The sequence below is a fragment of the Cyprinodon tularosa genome, unplaced genomic scaffold, assembly GCF_016077235.1.
Source record: "Cyprinodon tularosa strain WSP-4 unplaced genomic scaffold, ASM1607723v1 ctg30, whole genome shotgun sequence".
NCBI classification, from domain to species: domain Eukaryota; kingdom Metazoa; phylum Chordata; class Actinopteri; order Cyprinodontiformes; family Cyprinodontidae; genus Cyprinodon; species Cyprinodon tularosa.
Genome location: NW_024039008.1, coordinates 1,223,145 through 1,247,295, shown reverse-complemented (window position 1 = coordinate 1,247,295; position 24,151 = coordinate 1,223,145). Strand labels below are relative to the sequence as shown.

The window sequence follows — 24,151 nt, the reverse complement described above, 5'->3', positions numbered from 1 at the left end:
GACCTCCGCTGGGTTTATTTCCGTTAATTCTTTACGCGCTATGCACGCTTGACTCTGCAGTGAAATGTCTGAGTTTGTTGGGGGGAGGAGGGGTTAGAGAGATGAGGGAAAGACCAAATTATTGCTATATTGGACCATCCACCGGTGCAGCTGGTCTATTTTTAGCCGGGGACTACATCAGCTATGACTGCAGACGCTGAGAGGGGAAATCACCAGCGCTTGCTGCTGTCTTCTTCCATCCAGTGACCCTTCATTGAAACAAATCAAACATCAACATTGACTCTGATACACAGCTTGAGAGAAAGTCAAGGATGATAAAAGAGGTGTGTTTTTAGGATATGTTTTTGAGAGTTTTTGGTGAGGTATTTTGTTTTTCCAATTAAGACCGATTTAGGAACGCAGGTGAATCCCATCTGAGGCAAAGCAGGTGGTCTGCGCACACCAAGATACAGAGAGAGAGAGGGAGAAAGAGAGAAAGAGGGAAGTAGCGCGCGGCACAGTGGTCGGGCTGCACACCAACAACAACCAACCTGTGGATAGAGCGCGCGCGGTGCGCCATCGCCACCTCTCCTTTTCTGATTTGAAGCCCGACATCCATCATCCATGGTCCGGGAGAGGATGCCGGGTTCATACACCAGAGGAGGAGAGCAACCTAAAAGTTGAGGGGTCGTGTGCCAGTCCTCATCCCTCCTCCTTCCCACCTCAGCTTCATGAATGGCAGCACCATGGAGGAGATGCCGTTCGAAAGAGTTAAGACGCGGCGGAGGAAAGGTCGCTGCCCGCCCGGCACACCACTGGGATCCATCGAGTGCGAGGATGAATTCAAAAGCCAGGAGCTGGAAACTCTCTTCCAGACCTACAACCTGAAGCTGGAGCAGACCGCTACCCTCAAGGCTCTGGCGGTGCTCATCGTGGCCGCGTCGTCGCTGTCTCTGGTGGAGCTGCTGTCCAGCCAGCGGCTCACCTTGTCAAAGGGCTCCTACCCGGTGCACTGCGTGGTGTTCCTGTCGCTCTTCATCGTCACCAACGTCAAGTACCTGCAGGTGACGCAGCTGCAGCAGATCGCCAAGCTTGCCCTGCTGTTCAGCTTCACCTTTGCGCTGCTCTGCTGTCCGTTCCCACTTGCGTTAGGCACGGCGGACGCGGTGAGCGCCGCAGCCCCGGAGCAGGGTGTATGGCAGCTCATGCTGGTCACTCTGGTGGCTTACGTGCTGCTGCCTGTGCGGACGCTGCTGGCCGTGTTGTTTGGGGTGATGCTGGCTACAGCCCACTTCATTGTAATTGCGACCTCCGTGGCCGGGAAGAGGCAGAAACCGTGGAGACCGGTGAGTGCAGCACCCTTACACTAACTTTTTCTAAATAACTGCACATCAAATGCTTTATTACCACTCAAAGTCTCTAAGCTGTGGAAGGCATAAGCTTTGCTTCCATCGGTAGTTGAGAGAAAGGCGGTTTACGCATCCAACTCTTTTTTGGAAAGGCAAAGGTTAATAAAACCATGTGCATTGATTTCAGCCCCAGGACGGTAAAGATGTGCCGCGTGTTTCCGCAGCAGCTGAAGCAGATTAGGAGCTGTCCGGCTGTCGGTGCTGAATCAGGAATCAGAACATATGTGTTGAGTTAGATTTTTGAGATTCAAAACGCATATGTGTTGGTATCTCAAAATATACTTAATGGTTTCATAGGACCATCAGCAGTTTAAATATTTCAGCTACAAGTAGATCATCATCACTGGAACAAAATTGAATACTTTTTTATCAGTAGAGAACCATGTTATATAGATCCATTACAAACATCGACTCACATCAAGTGTTGTTACTGTTAATCTAGATGATTGCTAATTATAACTATAAACAACTCAAGGAACAATTGATCAGAAAAAATGTTATGTAATCCATTGACATCTATCTGTTTACTGTACAATAGCCTACATGCAAATCTTTGTTACACCCTTTGAATTAATGTTTGCATTAAAGTGATCAGCCTGTGGCTTTTCTGTAGTGTTAGCAAAACACAGGTAGCTTTTTTGTGTTTTCAGCACTTTTGCGTTCTACTGCCTGTTGTCTGTCTTCTTCCTCTTGATCATTTGCTGTTTTCTATGGGGTTTAGGTTCTAGTAGTCTATGAGAATCATTGATACCATGGTCATTAAAGCAGTTGTTGGTACTTTTGGTAGTCTATGAAAGGTTTTGTGGTAAAACAAGTCAGGATAATCATAAAGCTATTAGTAGAAGGAAGTCTGAGATTTTTTTTACATTTTCTTGGAAACCCTAGCTTTGAATTAAATGACACGGCGTTCCAAATAATCAGGGACTGTGTACATTTCACACTGGACCTAAAAAAAACTTTGCCAAACTGTTCCTCTAGACCAGAATAATCTTTTCCAAATTAAATAAATGCAATAGTTTTTTTCATCTGAGAAGACGACTGAATCACTGAACAACAACCCAACCCTTTTTTTCCTTAGCCTGGTAAAAACGAGAAATGCTGTGGTTGAAAAAAGGAATGCAACAATTTTAGTCGACTTTCTGGGTACATCTGTTTGTGGTGGCTCTTGGGGCACTGGTTCCCAGCACAGCCTAAGCCCAATTAATCTCACTCAAACCTTTCAATAGGCTTTGCCTCAGACTTTGGTTATCTACTGTCTTTCCACTCCCTTTAGAGTCTCTATCTGTTCCACATGTTCTTTCCAATCATCTTGAAAACTGCAATGAACAATCCTCCCCAAAATTGTTTATACTGTAGCATATGCATAACTTCTCTACAAAAAACAAAACAATTTTTTAACTTTCTAATGTAAACTAAGTTTCTGATATCTAATAAGATACCTAGGATAGTTAACATGAAAATGTTTTGCGAACATCAAATTTGCTAGGGGCTCACTAATTATGTCCAATCAAACTCTATAGTCTTGATTGTTTAACCTTAATTGTAATCTTCAAGAAACTAAGCAGATGATTAAAACATGATCTCAGCCTGATAAGAAAAATTATTTTTTTTCCTGATCTATAAATGCATTCAGAAAGGACTAATCATGTTCTTCAGTGCATTTGTGTTGCTATAGTACAGATTGTTCCCAGCACGTCTACTTAAAATAGAGATGATTTTAATAAAAGCTTAAGCCTTTAAATTTCTCCCTCATGTAATAATGAATAATGACAGTACAGTATGAAACTCTCTGTATATTTACATTCCGAGCAGCCACACTTCATAACAATTATAAGGGGATATTGTTCAACAGTTTTCCAACACTAATAAACCTCTTATAATAAGCCTGTCTTTAGCATGTAGGTCATAGAAAATGTCTACAAGAAATTTTGTGAGAAGGTTATCACAAACCATAATCGTTGAAATATGTTATACTTTTTGAAGAGAATCGCTGAACCCTAAATTGTCCAAGACAATCAGATTTATTGAGTTGCACCTGTATGATTCTTATTATTTTCTTTTTAAGTCTGTCTCTTTAATCACTCAAATCTAACACATTAGGTATTGATAAGTAATACAGCACATTTTGCCTTTCTTCCCGTTACCTACAAATTCTTGGTTTTCAATGCTATAACTATGCTCGCAGTCCACTCAAATGGTTTTAGTGAGGACTGCTGACTGCATGTAGAAGCTCCCATATGCAGATGTGTGCAGCTTTGATATGCATGTCTGCTCTTGTCTGTGCAGCTGGTGGCCAACGCGGTGCTTTTCACCAGTGTCAACCTTTCGGGGGTGTTTGTGAGAGTTCTCACCGAGCGCACTCAGAGAAAGGTCTTTCTGCAGGCTCGCAATTGCATCGAGGAGCGGTTGCGGCTGGAAGACGAAAATGAGAAACAGGTGAGAAGTGAACTTCAACTTTACAGCTCCTTCAGGACTTTTTAAAAGTGTTCAGGTGCCACCGTATTCCAACAACCTGCCCACAGGCATGCAGTAACTATGACAGCAGCTATTTAAGGAAAGAACAATTACTGAGGCACAGGCTGCAGTGCCACATGATCCTCCCCCTCCATGCACACCTACAAGGAAGGATTTAACTAAGCAACAATCAGGCAACTTTAACTTGCAGAAATTCTTCATTCTGAGCCTCACCTGTATTTTTTGCACTCAAAGAGAAATTTAAATATACAATTTATACTCACAATTTACATACTGTCTTTTTTTTACACAATCCTTGCATACTTTGCTCCTGTCCTTTGTAGATTAGGAAAAGATATGCTGTGTTTTCCCCGAGCAGTAGCAGGCTCCCTTCTGACAGGCAATTATACAAGCAGATTGCTTCCATGCCCCCCCCCTACATCAGTAAAGGTCGTGGTTTACTTAGGAAAGAGAAACACATGCAGTTATCTGATCAGGATATACTGGCAAACATCTGCCTGTGTTGTTCATGAGCATGGGTCTTGGAGTAGATGATCGCCCATCAAATGGCATAAAACATGCCTATATTTATCACTCAGAGTGTGTTTTGGAGCAGGATGCAGGTCGTATTGACTCCGGAACAACCAAGGGCTATATTCCATCCGCCTCTGTGGTAAATCGGCTCTCCTGCTCAATATTCGAAGAAGTGGAAAAAAAATACAAAGCTTCCTCTTCATTTTACTGGTGTTTGCCTTTCCACTAAACTCGGTCTGATTGGAATGAAATTATCTGAAATAAATTCTCACCATCTCTAAGGCTGACTGATTTGGCATGGAAACAATATATATATTTTTTTGTCTATAACTTAGTAAAAAGTTAATGAAGATAAATATCTATTACATTTTTATGGAAATGGAACCTTTGAACTTCCCTGTAGGCTTCAATGCATTTATTCTGAATCAAGATGTGTGCAGAAGTTTTACTGCAGCAACTGAGGTGAATTCGGCAGATTTATACAGCACCTGCAAAACTATCCAAACTCCATAAACATCTTGTCACATTGCAATAAAAAACTTTGAGAAATTATCTGATTCATCATCACAAAGTAGTGGACAGTGATGGGACTAACGGCGTTGAAAGTAACGGCGTTACTAACGCCGTTACCTTGTTTTAGTAACGAGTAATCTAACTAATTACTTTGACTGTAACTATAACGCAGTTACCATTGCAGACACCCCGTTACTGCGTGTTACTCAGGTCGCACAATGAACCTTTTTTCATGATAGGACTCGTGCGCAGCTGCGTGAAGCTGACACCCCACGTCAAAAAACGCTGCAAATAGACTGAATGGTTAGTGCAACGTTAGTGCAGATTTGTGCAGAAAAAAATATTGTTTGTGCTACTTTTGTTTAAGAGATATTAAAGATTATTTTTTAGGTCATAATCTGGATGGATGGATGGATGGATGGATGGATGGATGGATGGATGGATGGATGGATACTCTGCCTTTTCAACTTACTGTATTTTTTATTGTAAACATTATTTGATGGCCTTTGTGGCAGGGATGGAGATCCATATTTTACGTCACACACAGAGTATACATATAGATAGATAGATAGATAGATAGATGATAGATAGATAGATAGATAGATAGATAGATGATAGATAGATAGATAGATGTTGCAGTATCTATAACAACCCAAACACACAGGATTTCAGAATTAGACATCCCCAGTTATTAATTTCACCAGATCTAAATGCCCTGTTAAAAAACTTCACATGGCGTTCCCCCCTGATGTCATTTACGTTGAGTTGCAATAAATGCTGAACTCTCTGCAGGTCCTTGTCTTTGTTGTCCGCTCTATTCAGCTGGCTTTGGAAACACACCGCGAGAAGGTGGGGGCTGGGTGGTGAGGGTTACGGGGGCGAGAAACGCAAAAGTAACGCAATAGTTACTTTTACTAGTAACTAGTTACTTTTATTGTGGAGTAACTCAGTTAGTAACTCAGTTACTTTTTGGGAGAAGTAACAAGTAACTATAACTAATTACTTTTTCAAAGTAACGTGCCCAACACTGGTAGTGGATAACTGTAAAGTGTAAGGAAATGTTATACATGGTTTTCAAATTTTGCATGCCATCAAAAGCAGGTTTGCAATTATATTCAAACCCATTTGTTTAATATTTCCAGAACCGTCTTTAACAGCTAAGATGTAAATACACCTGGCAGGTTTACAGTGTTTATGACATCTGGTGGCGGCTTACATGTCTATTTATAAAAATGGAAATTTACATTAGATTCTTTAAAAGAACCTTCCAACCAACATGTTTAGCAACAGGATTTTAAGTGGAAATGGATTTTTGCTATGTGGGTAGGTAATTTAATCACGCTGGTAAAACGACCTAGAAAAAAGTGTATTTACCCTTAATTTGAGTAGGTAAATAAGATGATCTACCAATGGAATGAGTATTTTTAATCTTAAAATAAGATAATTAGATAATATGCACTTGAAATAAGACAATCCAATTCTGGTTTCTTATTATAAGTGTAAATTGTCTTGTTCAGATTGACAAAATGTCTCTTTTACCTCCTCAATCCAAGAACAAATGCACTTATTTTAAGAAAGAATTACTTATCTAAATTTAGTTTTTTTTTCCAGTGCAGTGTATTACATACATAAAAAAGTATGTCCTATCTTTTGGTAAATTAAAAGCCTGTGTCTTTACCATCTAGTTAAAAATCACGTTTTATTTGTTACAACTATAAAAAGAACCACTTAAGGCTTTGTATATTGTTTTGTAAAAAGAGCATTAAGCAGGAGGCACACCTTAACCTACCTTCTGCTAGATGATGAGGTGTTATGGGAAGATCTATGACAATGGATGTTGTTTTCCTGTTTCTTCCCTGCTAAACAGGAGCGTAAAATACATATCTGAAATAAGAACCGAAACCTGATTTAGCGCCCTTTAGTGCCCTGATCTCCTAGGTGTCTAGTGAATATAATCTAATTGTTTAGAATGAAATGTCACATGCGTAACCTACATGTAGCTTGCTTTGTTGTGCTTACACACTTCAATGCATCTTGTTTATTTTCCGATTATTTATGGAGCTAATCTCTATGGTCAACTTTGACCAGCCTTTCTGTCCCTACTAAAATATACAACTCCATAGCATGAAGTTACCACCACATTGTTTTTCTGGGGGTTTGCTGACTGAAGAGTTTGCAGAAATTAAACTTTGTTGGCTAAATACAGCAGGGTTGTTGATTAAGTGACACGAACTAGTTGAAAGTCATCAAGAGAATGAGAAGCAGCAGAGATACAGTAAGAGACCAATAAAATTACTCAAGCATGAAGTAAAAGACCGGCACTGATATAAGAATCTAAATAAAGAAAAAAGCATGAGAAAAAACTATAAATCACAAAATATTAATTAAAAATTGGGTCATAGAGAAAACCTAAATGACAAGACCTCAAGATTGCAACAAAATTAGAGAATTTAGGAGCTTAGTATATTCAGTAGATGAAATTATATTTCTGTGCTGTTCCTAATTCGGGGAATCCTCAGGCTGAAAACTCCCTGCTATTGATTTATTGTGTTTTAAAGCTTGCAACAATGGTTTTCATTTTATTACTATTTTTCTAACTTGAACTTTGTAGATGCTTGAGACGGAGCAGTCTCCAGGACATGTAGCTCACTGCAGAATAAATTGCCTTTCTCTCAGCAAACAAAAATCTGCAACATAATGCAGCTAATACTGAATGACCTAAGCTTCAAAAATGAAATCTATTCTGAACAAAGAAAATGCTTTCTTTAAGGATCTCAATAGTTGTTTCCACTTGATAAAAGTCAGATTTGTGGACTGCATGGCTACTAGCTGTCCTGTAAACAGATTCCTCCACCTGGTATGTGATGAGTCATCAGAGGCCTCTTGAGTGCTCCTCTGGTAAATGCTCCCCTTGTCCAGCCTGTCAGTTTATGATGCCAACTTCTGAGTAGAGGTGTCACACTCTTTCCTTTCACAGATGATAAATTGTGAGATGTGGGATACGGTATAATAACCTTTGATCTTCGTGACATCACTCATATTTATTCATATTCTTTAGATAACCCCCGAGGACTTCAGTGGATAACTGTACTTATGCCGAGAAGGAATAAAAAAAAAAAAAAAGAAAAAAGACTTTATTGTAACTTCTAGGGGCATTGGCAATATTAAGGAGAGGGGGTATGAATAATAGGTTTTACTTCTTCACAACCCTTTTCAGACATTTTCCATTAATTCATATCTAAGGGTATACATACCTATAGGTTTATTCACCTGGAAATTGTGTTTGTTTTACAGATTTTTTTTAGGTTTAACAATAACGAGGTGGTGGTGGAAAATTGTAATCAATCAATCAATCGATCAATAATTCAATCACTCAAGCAATCAAAATTGACTGTTTATAATAAATTTCATTTAGGTGGTTACAATTTTTAAAGGATTCAGCAAATGAGTTTATCCAAAGCAAAAATAAACCCCAAGCTTTTGAAGCTAATAGTACATCTGTGGCAGCAGCAGCAGATTCCAGGGAGCACTCAGAGTATTAAGTTAAGAGTTTACTTTTCTGTTGCTATGGTTCTACAAAAGTATGTTTTAAGATCATTTGAGGCAAGAACATTATACATTCAAGCTTAACTATATGACCCATTTACTGATTTAGTGCATCATAAAAAATAAGTTCCAATGTTGAGAGGACCATGGCAACCAGCGGAGCTCCGAGTCAGACCACAGTCAGGGCTAACATTAGCTCGTCTGCAGCAGCCCTCTCTCGGCATACCTGTGTGTGAATTACCACTGACTCTGATGATGATTTTTTTGTTTTATTTGGCAAAATGTTAATATTATTTGTGTTTATCTGACTGTGTTAATTATTATTCCCCCACTAAATGCAAAAAGTCATATCTGGAGACTAACAAGAACAGGAGGTGAAATGCAGCTCCAGAAAAGCTTTGAATGTGGTGACGTCACAAGTACGCATCTGTTCCAATTCTTCTGTTCTTCTAGAAACCATACTTTACTGTTTACTTTTCTTGTGAATTGAGAAACGGCCATAGTGTTTACACCCTGGACTGCATCATCAAATAGGAGAGGCTTCAGCTGAGAAAAAAACTTAGCAAGTAGACTGAATGTTTATCGCTTCCTTGATGCAGTAAAATGGTCATTTGTTAAAATACATAAATAAATAAACAAATAAACAATCAAGTGTACTACTGTTGTTTCAGAGATTTATGTGAGATTATATCTCTGAAACAACAGCTCTCGTTTCATGATATAAGTCATTCCATAACATCATCCATCATTCTTGTGCTTGCATTGCTTATAACAGTGGGCATATTTACCATATTCTGTTGTTTAATATTTAGTAAATCACCAGCTTTCGGGACCCCTTTAATTTGGACTTGTTACCCTTTGCAACCCCATGGCATTTCCTGTCAAGGAAATATTGTCGGTATTTCAGAATAAAAGCACAGGTAAAACTGAACTTTACTGACTAATGCTAAATTTTTCTCTGAACAACTTTTGAATCAGCTTGGGAGTAGGCCTACCATCAATTCTATTTGGAAAAGCCCCCTAGAGCACTGAAAAAAAGAGTCCTCATTGTTTTATCAAGAGCTACGTCTGGCTGACAGTCGAATTCTGCTGTACTTTCTTGAAAATCTACGTCCGCGGAAAGCACTGATGCTAGGCAGAGGGCAGTGAATGACAGAGGTCTAAGATACTATGAAAATCCACCGCCTTTGTCGCGAAAACTTCATTCAGTTTGAGTTCACTGCCTCTCTAGAGTAAAAAACAAACAAACAAAAGCAAAACAAAAAAAAAGGTCTTAAAACATCCCTCTGGGAATTTTCTCTGCCACTGTAGGTTTTTGTTTGCCTTTAGTTTTCAGATCAAACTGATCTAAAAACAGACTAAAAGAACATGGTTGTATTTCTAATTAGATCTGATTATTCTACTGACTGCATACTGTACCAATTTGTATGACCAATTTTCTGCTTGAAAAAAACATGATCACAGCCAGAGGCCTTTTGGCTGACATTTTAAAGTTATTCATGCAAGCATTATTTACTCCATGCAGAAAAGTGCAAATAATTTCTTCCAACCAATTGTATTTTCAGGCATTGGTGTTTATCGTCTTTTGACTTACATGTTTGCAATTCTGCTCATTTCCTCTGTCTTTATCTTAAAATTTTTACTCAGCAAAAAACACACATGACCATTATTAAGAAATTTTGAAAATGTTCAAGACCAGTGGTCCTCAACCCTTTTTTTTGGGCCCCCCTTTTTAGTCAGGTGCCTTCTGATCAGATAAGATGCAGACTACTTACACTGAAAATGGTTTTATAAGTATTATTTTTCTGTAATATTACTGCAATGATACTGATTGTTTTTGTAATTATCACAAAGAATATAAAACATGTACCACTGAATAACAAAAAGATATAATGGTTTTGCAGGGAACAAAAACAACATAAAAATAAATACAGGTGTTAAAAAAGCAACCTATGTTCAACTTGAAAAACGTCTAACAGCTGCAAACCAGAAGCAGCAAGCAATCTAGCACCTACATCTTAATTAAACAACAGCCAATCAGCAGTGAAAAACATCATTCATAATAATTGTTTTAACAGAAAGCAAGCTGGCACTTAAGAAGGAGTAAAGCAAGGGATCATGCTAACTTTCAAAGGAAATAAATTAGAACTTTTGAAAGCTTGTGAGTCTAGAGCCAGGTGTTTATCTGCAGCTTCTTTAACCCAGCATCTTTAGTTTCACCATAGTGAACCTCAAACCATTAAGAACAAGCGATTGTAGTTGGCGATTGTAGTTGGCTACCAGGAAAGCATGTGAAGGACCTGGCTTGTATGCTTGTATGTACAAACACAGCATTAACAATGTGGTCATTGTGTATCCCTCAGGGAAATTAAGGTATTTAAGAGAACAAAATATTTTCACAATTATGACCAGTGGTGTCAAAAGTATACACATTTGTTACTTAAGTGGAAGTATAGATACGGCTGTTTAAAAACTGTCTGGTAAAAGTTGAAGTATCAACTTGACCTCTTTACTCAAGTAAAAGTGAAAAAGTATGTGCTCCAAAAACTACTTAAAGTATAAAAGTATAAAGTAGCCTTTGAAAAAAAAAGCCAGATGTCACTATATGAATTGAAAGCTCAATTTTTCGACTGTTTCAAAAAACTTTTTGAGATAGGTCCAAGTTGTTCTCTTGTTGGTCTCCGTCTCCATCTCTCGATACGCTCTCGCTTGTGTCCGACCTTTCAGACATTTCAACATCTTTTTCTGATACCTACATGGTAGCATGGCATAGACAATTCACGTTTGCAATTTGAAGAACACCTGCTTGCGTCTGAAGATTTCCTTTGGTGTCTGCCAGATTTGAAAAATAGCTAACCACTGAGTGTGTGCGTTATATGACTCATCCTGTTACACCAGTTTTCACTAGATGTGGATGGAGCCAATGATCTGCAGTGGATGGCGCACATGACGTAAAATAAATATTTATAAACATTAAACCGAAGCCAAGAGTAATGAGCAACGTTTGTTTTAAAAATGTAAGGAATAGAAAGTACAGATACTTGTGTTAAAATGTAATGAGTAGAAGTCAGAAGTAGTAAGAAAAATAAGTAATGGAGTAATGGAGTATATTATATACACAAAGTATATTTGTACTTCGTTACTTGACACTTCTGGTTATGACTGATACAGTTGGAGTGTTATGCATGTTTTAATATTGCAGAACACAATTTTTATCCTGCTGCTCAATGTTTAAACTGGGTTCTTTTGACATCTTTGGTGTAAACATTACATTTTTGCAAAGTTTAAAAATTTAAATACAGTACATATAAACTGTACACCCCAACATATATTTAGTTTTTTTTATTTATTTACATATTTTATTGCATTTTTTTTTTTTTTTTGTATCTATGTGCAAGATTTGAGTATAATTATTTTACATGACAGCCTGCTTGATTCATTCTAAGACCAGTTTGCACGTGGGGTTGGGATCACTGTCTTTTCTGAAAACTTGTCTATGTATTTCGTTTCAAACATGTCACTGATTTAATGCTGAGTTGAACATTTTGGACATACTCAGCCTGTTTATTAGTTTATCCCAATTTCCACTACATCAGAAACACCAGGACATGAACAGCCTCAAGGCATATTTTTTCTACCAACATGCTTGAAAACTAATTTTATATAAGTTACTGTGGAGAGCTGAAAGCCGTTAACACCTTACTGTATAGTGACAATGATAATTTGTGCTTCTGTTTGTTACATGTTTGAAGTGAAACAGAGAAGAAAGCCTTCAGTTTCTCTACCCTCTCTGCTTGAAATGCCCTGCAATCTGAACTGAAACTGTCATAACTTGTTTCACTGAAAGCTCTCCGCTCTATTTTAAGAAACCAACAATAGTAATCCTTTGAACATTGCCTGCATTTTAAATCTTAAATATTACAGTTTTGTGTTATTTTTATGCCGTTAATTCACTTCTAATTCCTGCAATTTACTGTAAGTGTCCATTGTTCAACCTTTGCATTCCTTATATTCAGGCTTTATATTGAACTTATTTGAGGGCTTCTTCTTTAAAATTCTTACTGTTCACAGATTTGTGAATGGAAATATGGTCCTGCCTTTCGACAGCCACTCAGCACATGTGCTAGATGATTCATAGTGCTTTTACACAATCATTTGGCATCTGTAAGATTTTGAAGTATGCTTCATGCTGCTGCAACACAGACCTTTTGTTAAATAAAATCAGCCGATCCATAAAAATAGCTGAATTCTAGGCTTTTCCGTTTTTTTCTAACAGAATCAGCAATTGTTTTCCGTATGTATTTCTAAGGGAATAATTTATTTTATTAATTATGGAACAAAATAAAGGCCAAAATATAAACTGCTGACTCTACTGGTAGCAAAAGTAGTTGCATGTGCTAACAAACATAATGTATAAGACTCTAATTTCCTTTTTTTTTTTTTAATACCTCAAAAACTTTTCAATGCAAAAATACATTTCTTTGGAGCTGGTGGAAAGAGTAGTATAATGTTTACTTAATAAAGAATTCAACCCCCTTTATAACTGGAGGTTTAATACTAGAAAGCCTCAGTGATAAAGCGAGTAAAATGTAGAAAATCCCATTAAAACTGCTTTAATTTTATTCAGTTCTTTATTATAAAACACAATGTCGGAAATACATTGGATAATTATTCAAAGTTAATTTTTTTAAGTATCTCAATTAAGTAGAGAGCCATCATATAGATATATAATTACACCAACTGTTTTTATAACTGGTTTAATAACTGTTCCTGGTAATTATAATTTGCTACTTACATTTAATAAAAGAAAAGGATTAAAATGGCTCTTTTATTTTCATTTTAAAACAAATATGAAATGTATTCTTAATACTTGTCCAAACGTTATTACTTACAAAAAGAGAATTTAATTTGGCAAACGGCCCTGTAAGAGCCAATTGGAGGCAAATTCCTTGATATTTGTAAAAAGGTTAAAAAATTGATACATTTTTGTTGTTGAAATTATCATTTAAATTGAAAAACCACTGAAACATTAAAAGCATAAAATATAGAAATGCAAATTTGTCATAGATATTTTTGGGCTCCCAACATGCTGTAATTCAAAACTTTTTTTTGTTTATGTACATAGTGTACAAATGACAGATGGGAAATAGAGGTGAAAGCAACACAGATTTTGGCAAAGTTTACTATGTTCATATTCTTTCCTTTTTTTGTTTCTTTTATTAAACATCATAAGCTGAAGAGTATTATCCGGTTTCAGTACTTTTAAAAAGTGGTACAGAACAAACTAAAGGCGTTGGAATGCCACTACAGGCGCTGTTGGAACACAAATCTAATGTACTAATTATGACTGTACACCCTTTTGTTAATATGTCATTTTTGAAACCTTTTCAAAAAAATTATAGAGGCAATTTAATACAATCAAGCAGGATAGTCTCCCTCTTCTGCTTTATCATTTCACTAGATTCATCCATCACATCCAACAGATGTGATGGATGACCTAAGATTGATGGATGTCTATCTATCTATCTATCTATCTATCTATCTATCTATCTATCTATCTATCTATCTATCTATCTATCTATCTATCTATCTATCTATCTATCTATCTATCTATCTATCTGTCTGTCTGTCTGTCTGTCTGTCTGTCTGTCTGTCTGTCTGTCTGTCTGTCTGTCTGTCTGTCTGTCTGTCTGTCTGTCTGTCTGTCTGTCTACCATTTGCCACCTGTCACAATCAAGTCTCAGTATAATGCACTGTCATAAAATCAGAACATTTGACCCAGAATTCAACGCGAGACATGCAGTGGGAAAGTTCAAAATGTTCAAAACAAAACAAGAGCACGGGGCTGCGGGGCAAATCTCTGCAGAGATATGAAATACAGGTCAGTGACCGGATTGTCGGGCTGATCATGAGTTTGGGCCAAAAGTCATTGACCTGATTCAAAGTTCAGTCCGATCCGGTGGAAAGATTTGAATCCAAACTTCCCAGGTTACTTCCCAGCTTGCAACCCCAGAGTTCCTAGAGAGAGAGCAGAGCAGGCGCCAGCAAACATGTTTACAACGAATTACAAATCCAGACCTTAATCTTTGAAGGTTATAACATGTCAAAAGTTTGAAAAGTTCTGAAAAGTGTCAATTTCACATGCTGTTGTGTAAATGGAAGAGGTAATAGCTAGAAGTTATTAGGCAATTTGCAGGACACACTGAATAAGGGAGTGGTTCTACAGGTGGGGACCACAGACCACTTGTCATTACCTATGCTTTCTGGCTAATATTTTTGGTCAGTTTTGAATGTTGTAGGTGCTTTCTCACTCGTGGTAGCATGATACGGACTCTACAACCCCCACAAGTGGCTCAGATAGTGCAGCTTATCCAGGATTAAACATCCATGTGAGCTGTGGCAAGAATATTTGCCGTATCTGTCATTGTAGTGTCCAGAGTCTGTAGACGCTACCAAGAGACAGGCCAGTACACCAGGAGATGTGGAGGAGGCCATAGGAAGGCAGAAACAGCAGGACTGCTACCTCCACCTTTGTGCAGAGGAACATGCCATAGCTCTGTAAAATGACCTTCAGTAGGCAGCAAATGTGTATGTGTCTACACAAATAGTTAGAAACAGGCCATCCATGTAAAAAAAAAAGAAAAAAAAGAAACAGGCCATCCAGGAATTATTGGATGCTTAAGTCCAGGTCTGAAACCATGGACCATCCACCACCTCATCAGGAGCATGTCTAGGCATTGTAGGGGGGTCATACAGTCACATGAAGGCGACACACAATACTGAGCCCAATTTTGACCTGTTTTAAGCAAATTGCCTCAAAGTTTGAAGTAGTGTAGTTTTCCCTTTTAATTTTGTGTGACTCAAAATCCAGACCCCCATTGTTTAAAAAATTTGACTTGCAGTAAAGATTTTAGTGTGATTCTGTTGTCATCACAATTAAGTTTGCACTTAACAAAGTATTATATTTCCTTTATTCAGATTGAGGATCTGTTATTTGAGTGCTCCCTTTTTTTTGAGCAGCATATCAATATAAATGTATACATTTATGTGTGTGTGTATGTATTTATGTATATTTTTATATAAATGTGTAATTTTATTTATATGTATATATATATATATATATATATATATATATATATATATATATATATATATATATATATATATATATATATATATATATATATATATATATGTATATATATATATATATATATATATATGGCTATATAAACTTTATTTATTGTAGTCAAATGCCCTAATAGTGCCTCTTTTTCTGCCCTCATAACCCCTCCTCAGGAGCGTCTCCTAATGAGCCTGTTGCCAAGAAATGTTGCTATGGAGATGAAGGAGGACTTCCTGAAGCCACCGGAGAGAATTTTTCACAAGATCTACATCCAGCGCCATGACAATGTCAGGTACGGTGGTGTCATGACAACTCAGGAGGTGTGCACAGACGGTTTTTATTTTAGGTGTGACACTGTAGTTTATAAGAAAATTAGACTGCCTGAGCTGTCTGTTCTAAGGAAAATGATTACACCGTCTGTATCTGAAATTACTGAAAATTCTTCTTTTTTAGAACGTTTTTGGTTTACTTTCGTAGCGGAAAGACAGGACCAAAGCATTGAACTGAGCAGCCACAAGCAGTTACAGTCTAACCTGACAATGATTAGAAGTGCTGTATATAAGTGGATGTTTCTCCTAAGGGGGCTAAACAAGTTCAGAATGACAGCAAAGGGTTTGAGAGTATTAGAATGTTACTAGTCAATTACAGTAGTGCCCATTCAAAACTTTCCTTGATGGGCCCTTCCTGAAGTGAAAAATTATTAGTCATTAAATTTTTAAGACAACAATTAAACTTTAGTATTTTTTAAATGTGGTTAAAAATGATAATGTTGAGCATTGTTCTGTTATAATACTCACATTCACATTTATTCTCTTGCTTTCAACAATTCAGTATTGGTATTCTTTAAACACATTAAATTATATGATACTTTTTGAAAGCTTCCTCTGCTTCAAACGTAATGTAGAGTGTGAGAACCTGACCCCGACTCTGAGCTTATTACATTCTAGTGAGGCAGTAAAGAGAATAGGAGAGGTGTGTTAGTGCTGCTTAGTGTTTGAGTCGAGTGTAAGGTAGCATATCAACAGCACTTCTGTCAAGAGGGAGTCCTCCACTCTTTCTGTCTGCCTGTATCATTTTAGCTCTGAGTGTACATCTCTCCTGAGATCACAACATGGGGTCATTGCTGAGCGAGCAGCCTCACTAACCACACATGCACTCAGCCAAATATCCCGTTATTTCTCCCAGTGAGCCAGCTCCTGTTCACCTCCAGGGTTCAGTGGGAAGTGCAAGCATCAAAAAATACTTTTTAAAAAAGGAAAATATGTTTTCTGTAGCTGTGCAGAGTGTTTCAGTTGGCATCAGGCACCTTTTGATGTGGCCTCCAGAACGTTTGATCACACATGTATTTAGTTATGCCAGCCCCATTGCTCTTGCCTTACCCTCCAGACATCAGCATGACCTGCGGCATAAAATCATTCAGTGAAAAATCATACAACAAAGCTCTTCGGCTGAGCGGCGGTCGTGATGCCAGCTCTGCATACATCAGGCTCCTGAGCAACTGCTCCGAGTCGCAAAACAGCTTGGTAACATAGTCACGATACAGAGGAACATTAAAAAGCAGCTGTACCTTAAATTCTTTGAAAAGGATTAGAAACAATATGTGATCATTTCTAATGATGGATCTGGAGCTCTATTTATGTTGTAAATATAGTTATGATGTTTTTATTTAAGCTAGGTTCTAAAATTTTCCCTTTTTGCTTCAAAGATGAATAACATAACTAACTTTGAAGTATTTAATTTCGAACAATCTGTACACTTTAAATTGAAGATACAGAAAGTTCACCTAATCCTACTCTTAACCTGTGGACCCGAACAGTAAAATTTCATGGCAAAAATAATCAGATATACATCCATAAACTCTTACCACAAGACAATTTTTGGTTACCGATATTTTCCTTCTTTTTAAATTCAGGGTTTTTCTTGACACCAAATATCCAATTTCTCAAAAGTGTATGCACTCTCCTGGGAGATCACATGAAACATTGTTCATCAACAAGACTGTCTTCATTAAATGTGACATAAATTTGGTACAATTGTCAGAGGAATCCACAAAAAAAAGCACAGAAAATTGGATGTATAGGTGAAAACCCCCTAAACTAATGATATATCATGGTATCACGCCACATAGAAATGCAGAAAACTTGATATAAAGGATAAGAAGAAAAGGGTCTGTAATCGCTGACTAAAGTTTTACATTTAATAAGTTCAAGTTTGGGTCAAGAACAAACTATTAAAGGATAAAGAGTCTAAGAATGATTTGAAGTCTATCAGTTCTTCTAAATGGAAGATTTCTTTTAGCCAAATTCTGACTTTAACTCTATTTTATGCTGGAAGTGGAACATTTGTTAAATTGTTTTATCTAAACTTCTGAATTTTGATTTATAAGACTTCTGGCATCATGCAACACTTATATTAGGGGAAAAAAAAGAGAGCCTTTCTTTGGTCTAAATCGAACTGTTTGAATGGCGGAATTTCAGCCAGTGGACAGAAAACAAGAGGTTGGTTTCAGGCAGGTAGTTTTAGCATAAGTCCTACGACAGTTGAGAAGTTACAATCTGTGGACACATAATCATAATCTGCTGGACTGCAGGGTTCTTTATGTAATCAATACAAAGGAAAATTAAAACACATTCATGAAAACACACAATAATCTCAACAATTTTCTAATTGCTGATGCAAACAAAAACAAAGCAAAAAAAGGAATTTTAATCATTTAATCATTTAAAAAAGACCTGGATTCCCCAGTTTAAATTCATCAAACATTGTCATGGAAGGTGGATGTTTTTTAGCCCATATGCAAGACAACATCCAAAAGGGGTTAAAGCAGTTAATTTTTTGACTGTAGGGCTGAAGGATAGGTCTTAGGGAAGGAGTTCAATGGTCACTCACTCTTCAGAAGTTGTGAGATTTGGAAGAGGACGGTGATATGAGATATCTGAATTTCTCTCTGGCTTATACAATGAGGATGGAGGAGAAGGGGATGGGGAACTGGGTCCAGAGGTAAGTCTTATGCAGGAAGTAGTTCCAGTATGTGACTTAGCAGGTGGCATTGGAGGACGGACAGGTCGCTTGGAGGATTAGATGAAGGGAGGACTCCTGGTTTAACCAGTTGTGGGGTTGAATTTCTAGAGAATTATGGCACAACAATGTATAATCAGGAGCCACTGTAGGCTTTCAGTTGGCAGAATTACTTGACATAGCAACATGGAGAGGCATGAATCTGATTGGACAAAAATTTTGGCAACCTCAAAACTGTAATGGAAGCATGGCAGGCAAGAGAAACACTACAAAATTAGTAGAATGGATTGTTTGGAATATATTAATACTATTGGAAAGAAGAAAATTACAACTTAGGTTGTGAATGTAAGTTAGTGTTTCTGATTGATAGGTTAGTGTTTCAGTGAAGGCCTTGAGGGCCCTGACAGCCGATCACTGCATGTCTTATAACTGAGGTTCTTATAATAATCTTTGCAGGCATGTTCCAAATAATTTTGCTCACATACGGCAAATCTGTTCCACCAGTAAACAAGAAGACAAAGAAAAAACAAATAAAAACAAAACATAAACAAACAGTTCTCAGATGACTGCTGAGTCAAGCCAGCGTGCCAGCATGTCAACTTTTCGGGGATGTATACCGTACAATTACTGTCATGATGGGTTCACTAAAGGCGACCCAAGAATGCAGAACACCACTTGACGGACACAAGGATGAAAGTTTAACAGTTTATTTATGCACAAGCACACAGTATACACTGGTTCAGGTTCGGGGCCTGGATTCTGGTTCACCGGAGTCTGCGTGAGAGACAGTTCAGTTAGCGTTGCCAACAGAGGTTTGATTTCCTGAAGTTTACTGGTTGTACCTTGAGGGTTCTTGAGGTTAGCTTTGGGAGAGTCTCTGTTGGTTCTGGAGATGAATTCATCAGCAGAGTCTGTTTGCTGCTTCAGCGTCTCACATCTTATTTGAACAGACCTTGGCTTTGGGTTTCCCAGCTCTAGTCCAGAGCTGCTTGGAGGTTCACTGTGAATCTTCAGGTTTGGCTCTGAGGGTCGGCTCGGCAGGTTAGCTCTTCCTGAGCTTACACAGAGGAGGCACAGGTTTCCTGGAAAACAGAAACAAGGATTAGAATCCAAGCTGGATTCAAAAGTCATCGAATTACTCTGAGGATCTAGGCTTAAGCGCTGACCAACTGGAACAACACTGCGGCGTTGAGGCAAGGTCTGAAGACAGCTTAAGTAGTGGATCCTCTGATGATCTTGACGAGCTGCAGCTGTGCAGGAGGCTCCCTCAGAGGATCCACGGCGGACTCTGCTGGAGAAAGGTGGAATATCTCCAGCTCCCAACAGTACCCCCCCCTCAACGACCGCCCCTTGGCGGTCCGGAAGAGGTTGATGGGCAGGAGCGCTCGTACTCCTCGATAAGGGCTGGATCGAGGATGTACGAGCCTGGAACCCACTGGCGATCCTCCGGTCCGTAGCCCTCCCAGTCGACGAGGTACTGCCATCCGCGACCTCGCCGACGGGAGTCCACGATGCGGCAAACCGTGAAGGCCGGATGACCATCGACCTCCAGGGCGGGGGGTGGGGAGTCGGACGGTGGGCACAGAGGGCTCGAGGAGACAGGCTTGATCTGAGACACGTGGAAGGTGGGGTGGATTCGGAGGGACTGAGGTAATTGGAGACGGACGGCTGAGGGGTTGATGACTCGAGTGATCTTGTAGGGTCCGATGAATCTAGGAGAGAGTTTCCGAGACATCCCCTTGAGGGGAATGTCTCGAGTGGACAGCCATACCTCCTGGCCTTCAGTATACTCGGGGGCGGGACGTCTCCTGGCGTCGGCGAAGCGTTTAATTGACTCAGAAGACTGGTTGAGGGTGGCGATGGTTTCCCTCCAGAGCCTTTGACAACGGCGGATGTGTTGGTTGATGGACTGCACCGAAATCTCTCTCTCGTCTGCGGGAAAAAGAGGTGGTTGATAGCCAAGACTGACCTGAAATGGGGATTGTCCAGAGGATGCAGATCTGAGGGAGTTATGAGCGTATTCTATCCATGGGAGAAATTGGCTCCAGTCCACGGGGTTGTTTGACGTGAGGCAGCGAAGGGTGGATTCCAATTGCTGATTCATACGCTCAGTCTGACCATTCGATTTGGGGTGGTAACCAGAGGTGAGAGAGGGTTTGCAGCCGAGAGCAGAACAGAAAGCCTTCCAGACCTGGGAGATGAATTGAGGACCTCTGTCCGAGAGGATCTCTTGGGGAATGCCGTGTAACCGGAAAACATGCTTGATGAGTAGCTGGGCTGTCTGGAAGGCCGTGGGAAGTTTTCTGAGGGGAATAAGATGGCAGGACTTCGAGAAATGGTCAACAATGGTGAATATGGTGGACATACCTCAAGAGACAGGGAGACCGGTGACGAAATCAATGGCGATATGGGACCAAGGACGCGAGGGAACAGGAAGCGGTTGAAGCAGGCCAGAAGGAGGTTGGTGTGAGGCTTTGTTACGGGCACATGTGGGGCTAGCCAACACATACTCCTTTACGTCCCTGTGGAGAGTGGGCCACCAAAAGCGTCTTGAAATGAGAGCAACAGTTCTACTGACACCTGGATGAGCGGAGAATTTGGCGGCATGCATCCATTGGATGAGACGGGACCTGACGGAAGATGGAACATAGGTTCGGTTAGTGGGGCCGTTACCTGGATCGGGTTCAGTGGCCAGGGCTGAGTTGATGAGGTCAGTTATCTCCCAGTTGACCACTCCCACTGTGCAGGAAGCCGGAAGAACAGGTTCAGGTGTCTCGGGATGATCGACGGAGTAGAGACGAGAGAGAGAATCGGGCTTCACGTTCTTGGATCCAGGTCTGTAGGAGATGATGAGATTGAACCGAGAAAATAAAATTGACCACCTGGATTGGCGTGGATTCGCTTGCTTGGTTGACTGGATGTAAGCCAGGTTCTTGTGGTCTGTCCATACAAGAACCGGGTGCTCAGCTCCCTCCAGCCAATGCCTCCATTCCTCCAACTCCAGTTTAATGGCCAGAAGCTCTCGGTCACCCACATCATAATTTTGCTCTGCAGAAGAAAGTCTACGGGAGAAGAAAGCACAAGGGTGTATCTTTTGATCTGAGTCGAGTCTCTGGGAAAGGACTGCTCCAACACCGGAATCTGAAGCATCCACCTCAAGGATAAACTGCTTAGCTGGGTCAGGTTGCATAAGGACTGGTGCTCTGGAAAATAATGACTTTAGTTTTTCAAAAGCTGCTTGAGCCTCGGGAGTCCACTGAAAACTGCGTTTGACAGAGGTCAGAGACGTTAATGGAAGGGCGGTCTGGCTGTAGTTTCTGATAAACCTACGATAGAAGTTAGCAAAACCCAAAAACCTTTGTAGCTGTTTGCGGTTCTCTGGAACTGGCCAGTCTAAAACTGCCTTAATCTTGTCCTCAGATGGTTTAACCTGGCCGCCCTCGAGCACAAACCCCAAAAAGGTGACTGAAGGTTGATGAAATTCGCACTTCTCGGCTTTCCAGAACAGTTTGTTTTCCAGCAGTCTCTGTAAAACAAGACGGACATGTTTCTTGTGATCATTGAGGTTCTTGGAGTAAATGAGTATATCATCAATGTACACGAAAACAAATACGTTGAGAAAGTCTCTTAGAACATCGTTTACGAGGGCCTGGAAGCAGGCTGGAGCGTTAGTGAGACCAAAGGGCATAACAAGATATTCGAATTGGCCCAAGGGTGTTTTGAAGGCAGTTTTCCATTCGTCGCCTTCACAGATCCTAAGGAGATGATAAGCGTTTCTTAAATCCAGTTTAGAAAACACAGTAGCTCCCTGTACGGGCTCAAAAGCAGAGGCAAGGAGAGGCAGTGGGTATTTGTTTTTAATAGTGATCTGATACAAACCTCGATAGTCGATACAAGGTCTCAGGGAACCATCCTTCTTCCCCACGAAGAAGAATCCGGCGCCCAATGGAGAGGATGAAGGGCGAATTATTCCAGCAGCTAATGATTCGTTGATGTATTTTTCCATTGTTTCTCTCTCGGGCTTGGAAATATTATACAATCTGCTGCTAGGTAAAGGAGCACCAGGTAAAAGTTCAATGGCGCAATCGTATGGTCTGTGTGGAGGTAGGGACGTCGCACTGACCTTACTGAAGACAGGGGCTAGGTCATGGTACTCAGAAGGAACTGAAGAAAGGTCAGGAGAGTCCATCTCCCCCCCACCTCTAGGAGACCCCACCAAGGGGGCAGCAGAACGCAGGCATGTCTCATGGCAAGAGATGGACCATGATTCCAGGTGACGTTCAGTCCAGTTAATGTGAGGATTATGCTTCTCCAACCATTCGAAACCGAGCACCAGCGGGGAACATGCAGAGGGAAAAACAAAAAATTTTATAGTCTCTCGGTGGTTACCTGACAGAAGTAGCTCGAGGGGCTGAGTTTGGTGGGTAACTTGATGGAGTCTTTTCCCGTCAATAGCGGATACACTGAGAGGCTGAGACAGAGGAATGGTTTCAATTTGGAGTTGCTGGACGAGGTTAGAATCGATTAGGTTACGTTCACAGCCTGAGTCGATGAATGCAGAGAAAGAGAGGCTCTGATTAGCACAGAAAAGCGTGGCAGGCAGTAACAGTCGAGGAGATTTCTTAGAGTTTATTTGGCCCGCCAGACTCCTCAGATCCTCTGGCGGGCCCAGGCTTTTGATTTAGCCGGGCAGGAAGCAATGAAGTGTCCACTCTCACCACAGTAGATACATAGTTTGCCATGAAAACGCCTTTGCCTCTCCTCTGGAGTGAGCCTGGTGTGTCCCACCTGCATGGGTTCGACATCCCTTTCACCCGAATGAGAGGCCTGAACAGGTAACGGTAGAGACTGGGACTTAGGCCTCTGAATGGGCGGCTGCTCTGTAGAGGAAGAACAAACAGTCACGTTATGTGAGGCAGAAGAAAGTATACCCTGCTTCTTTGAACTGTTTCTGGCACGAATTCTATTATGCAATCTAATGGAGAGGCGAATTAAGTCTTCGAGGGTAGCAGGTTCGTCGAGGGTTGCGAGCTCATCTTTTATGTGCTCGTTTAATGCCATGAAAAAGGCTCCCTTTAAAGCGCTTTGGTTCCATCCGGAAGCTGCCGCTTTAACCCGGAAGTTAATGGAAAATTCAGCCACCGAAGAGTCTCCCTGTTTAAGGTTGAAAAGAGCTCTAGAATCAATAGTTTGGTCAGTTTCTTGGTTGAATACCTGGGTAAATTCAGAGATGAAATCAGAGTAGTAGCAGTTTAAGCTATCGTCAGCGGCAAATCTTGCCTGAGCCCATTCCAAGGCTCTTCCTGTTAACTGCGAGAGAATGAAAGTTATCTTCTTGTGATCCGTGGAAAAACAGCCAGGGGAGTTCTGAAAAATCAACCGACATTGAAATAAAAATCCTTTGCAATCTTTCATGTTACTAGAAAATCTTTCTGGGAGACTAGGACGGAACTCTGATGACGACACTGCAGGTGTCCTCGGAGGTGGAACTGGACCCGGAAATGGTTGTGGTACAGCATTAGCGCTGTTCAGATAATTAGCACAGCTCTGTAGCATCTGGTTATGAGTGTCA

The 24,151-nt window shown here is 40.0% G+C and overlaps 1 protein-coding gene across 2 annotated transcripts in view; it reads left to right on the top strand.

Moving 5' to 3' along the window:
• Nucleotides 1-396: 396 nt before the first annotated feature.
• adcy1a (adenylate cyclase 1a) overlaps nucleotides 397-24,151 on the top strand; it is an 80,134-nt gene continuing 56,379 nt past the window's right edge. The window contains exons 1-3 of one of the 2 annotated variants that reach the window (XM_038291772.1): nucleotides 397-1,325; nucleotides 3,675-3,824; nucleotides 15,735-15,853. In XM_038291772.1, coding sequence (XP_038147700.1) covers nucleotides 711-1,325; nucleotides 3,675-3,824; nucleotides 15,735-15,853 — 884 coding nt within the window. In that variant the 5' untranslated portion in view covers nucleotides 397-710. The remainder of the gene's footprint in view (nucleotides 1,326-3,674; nucleotides 3,825-15,734; nucleotides 15,854-24,151) is intronic. The other variant, XM_038291773.1, reaches the window with a different exon arrangement.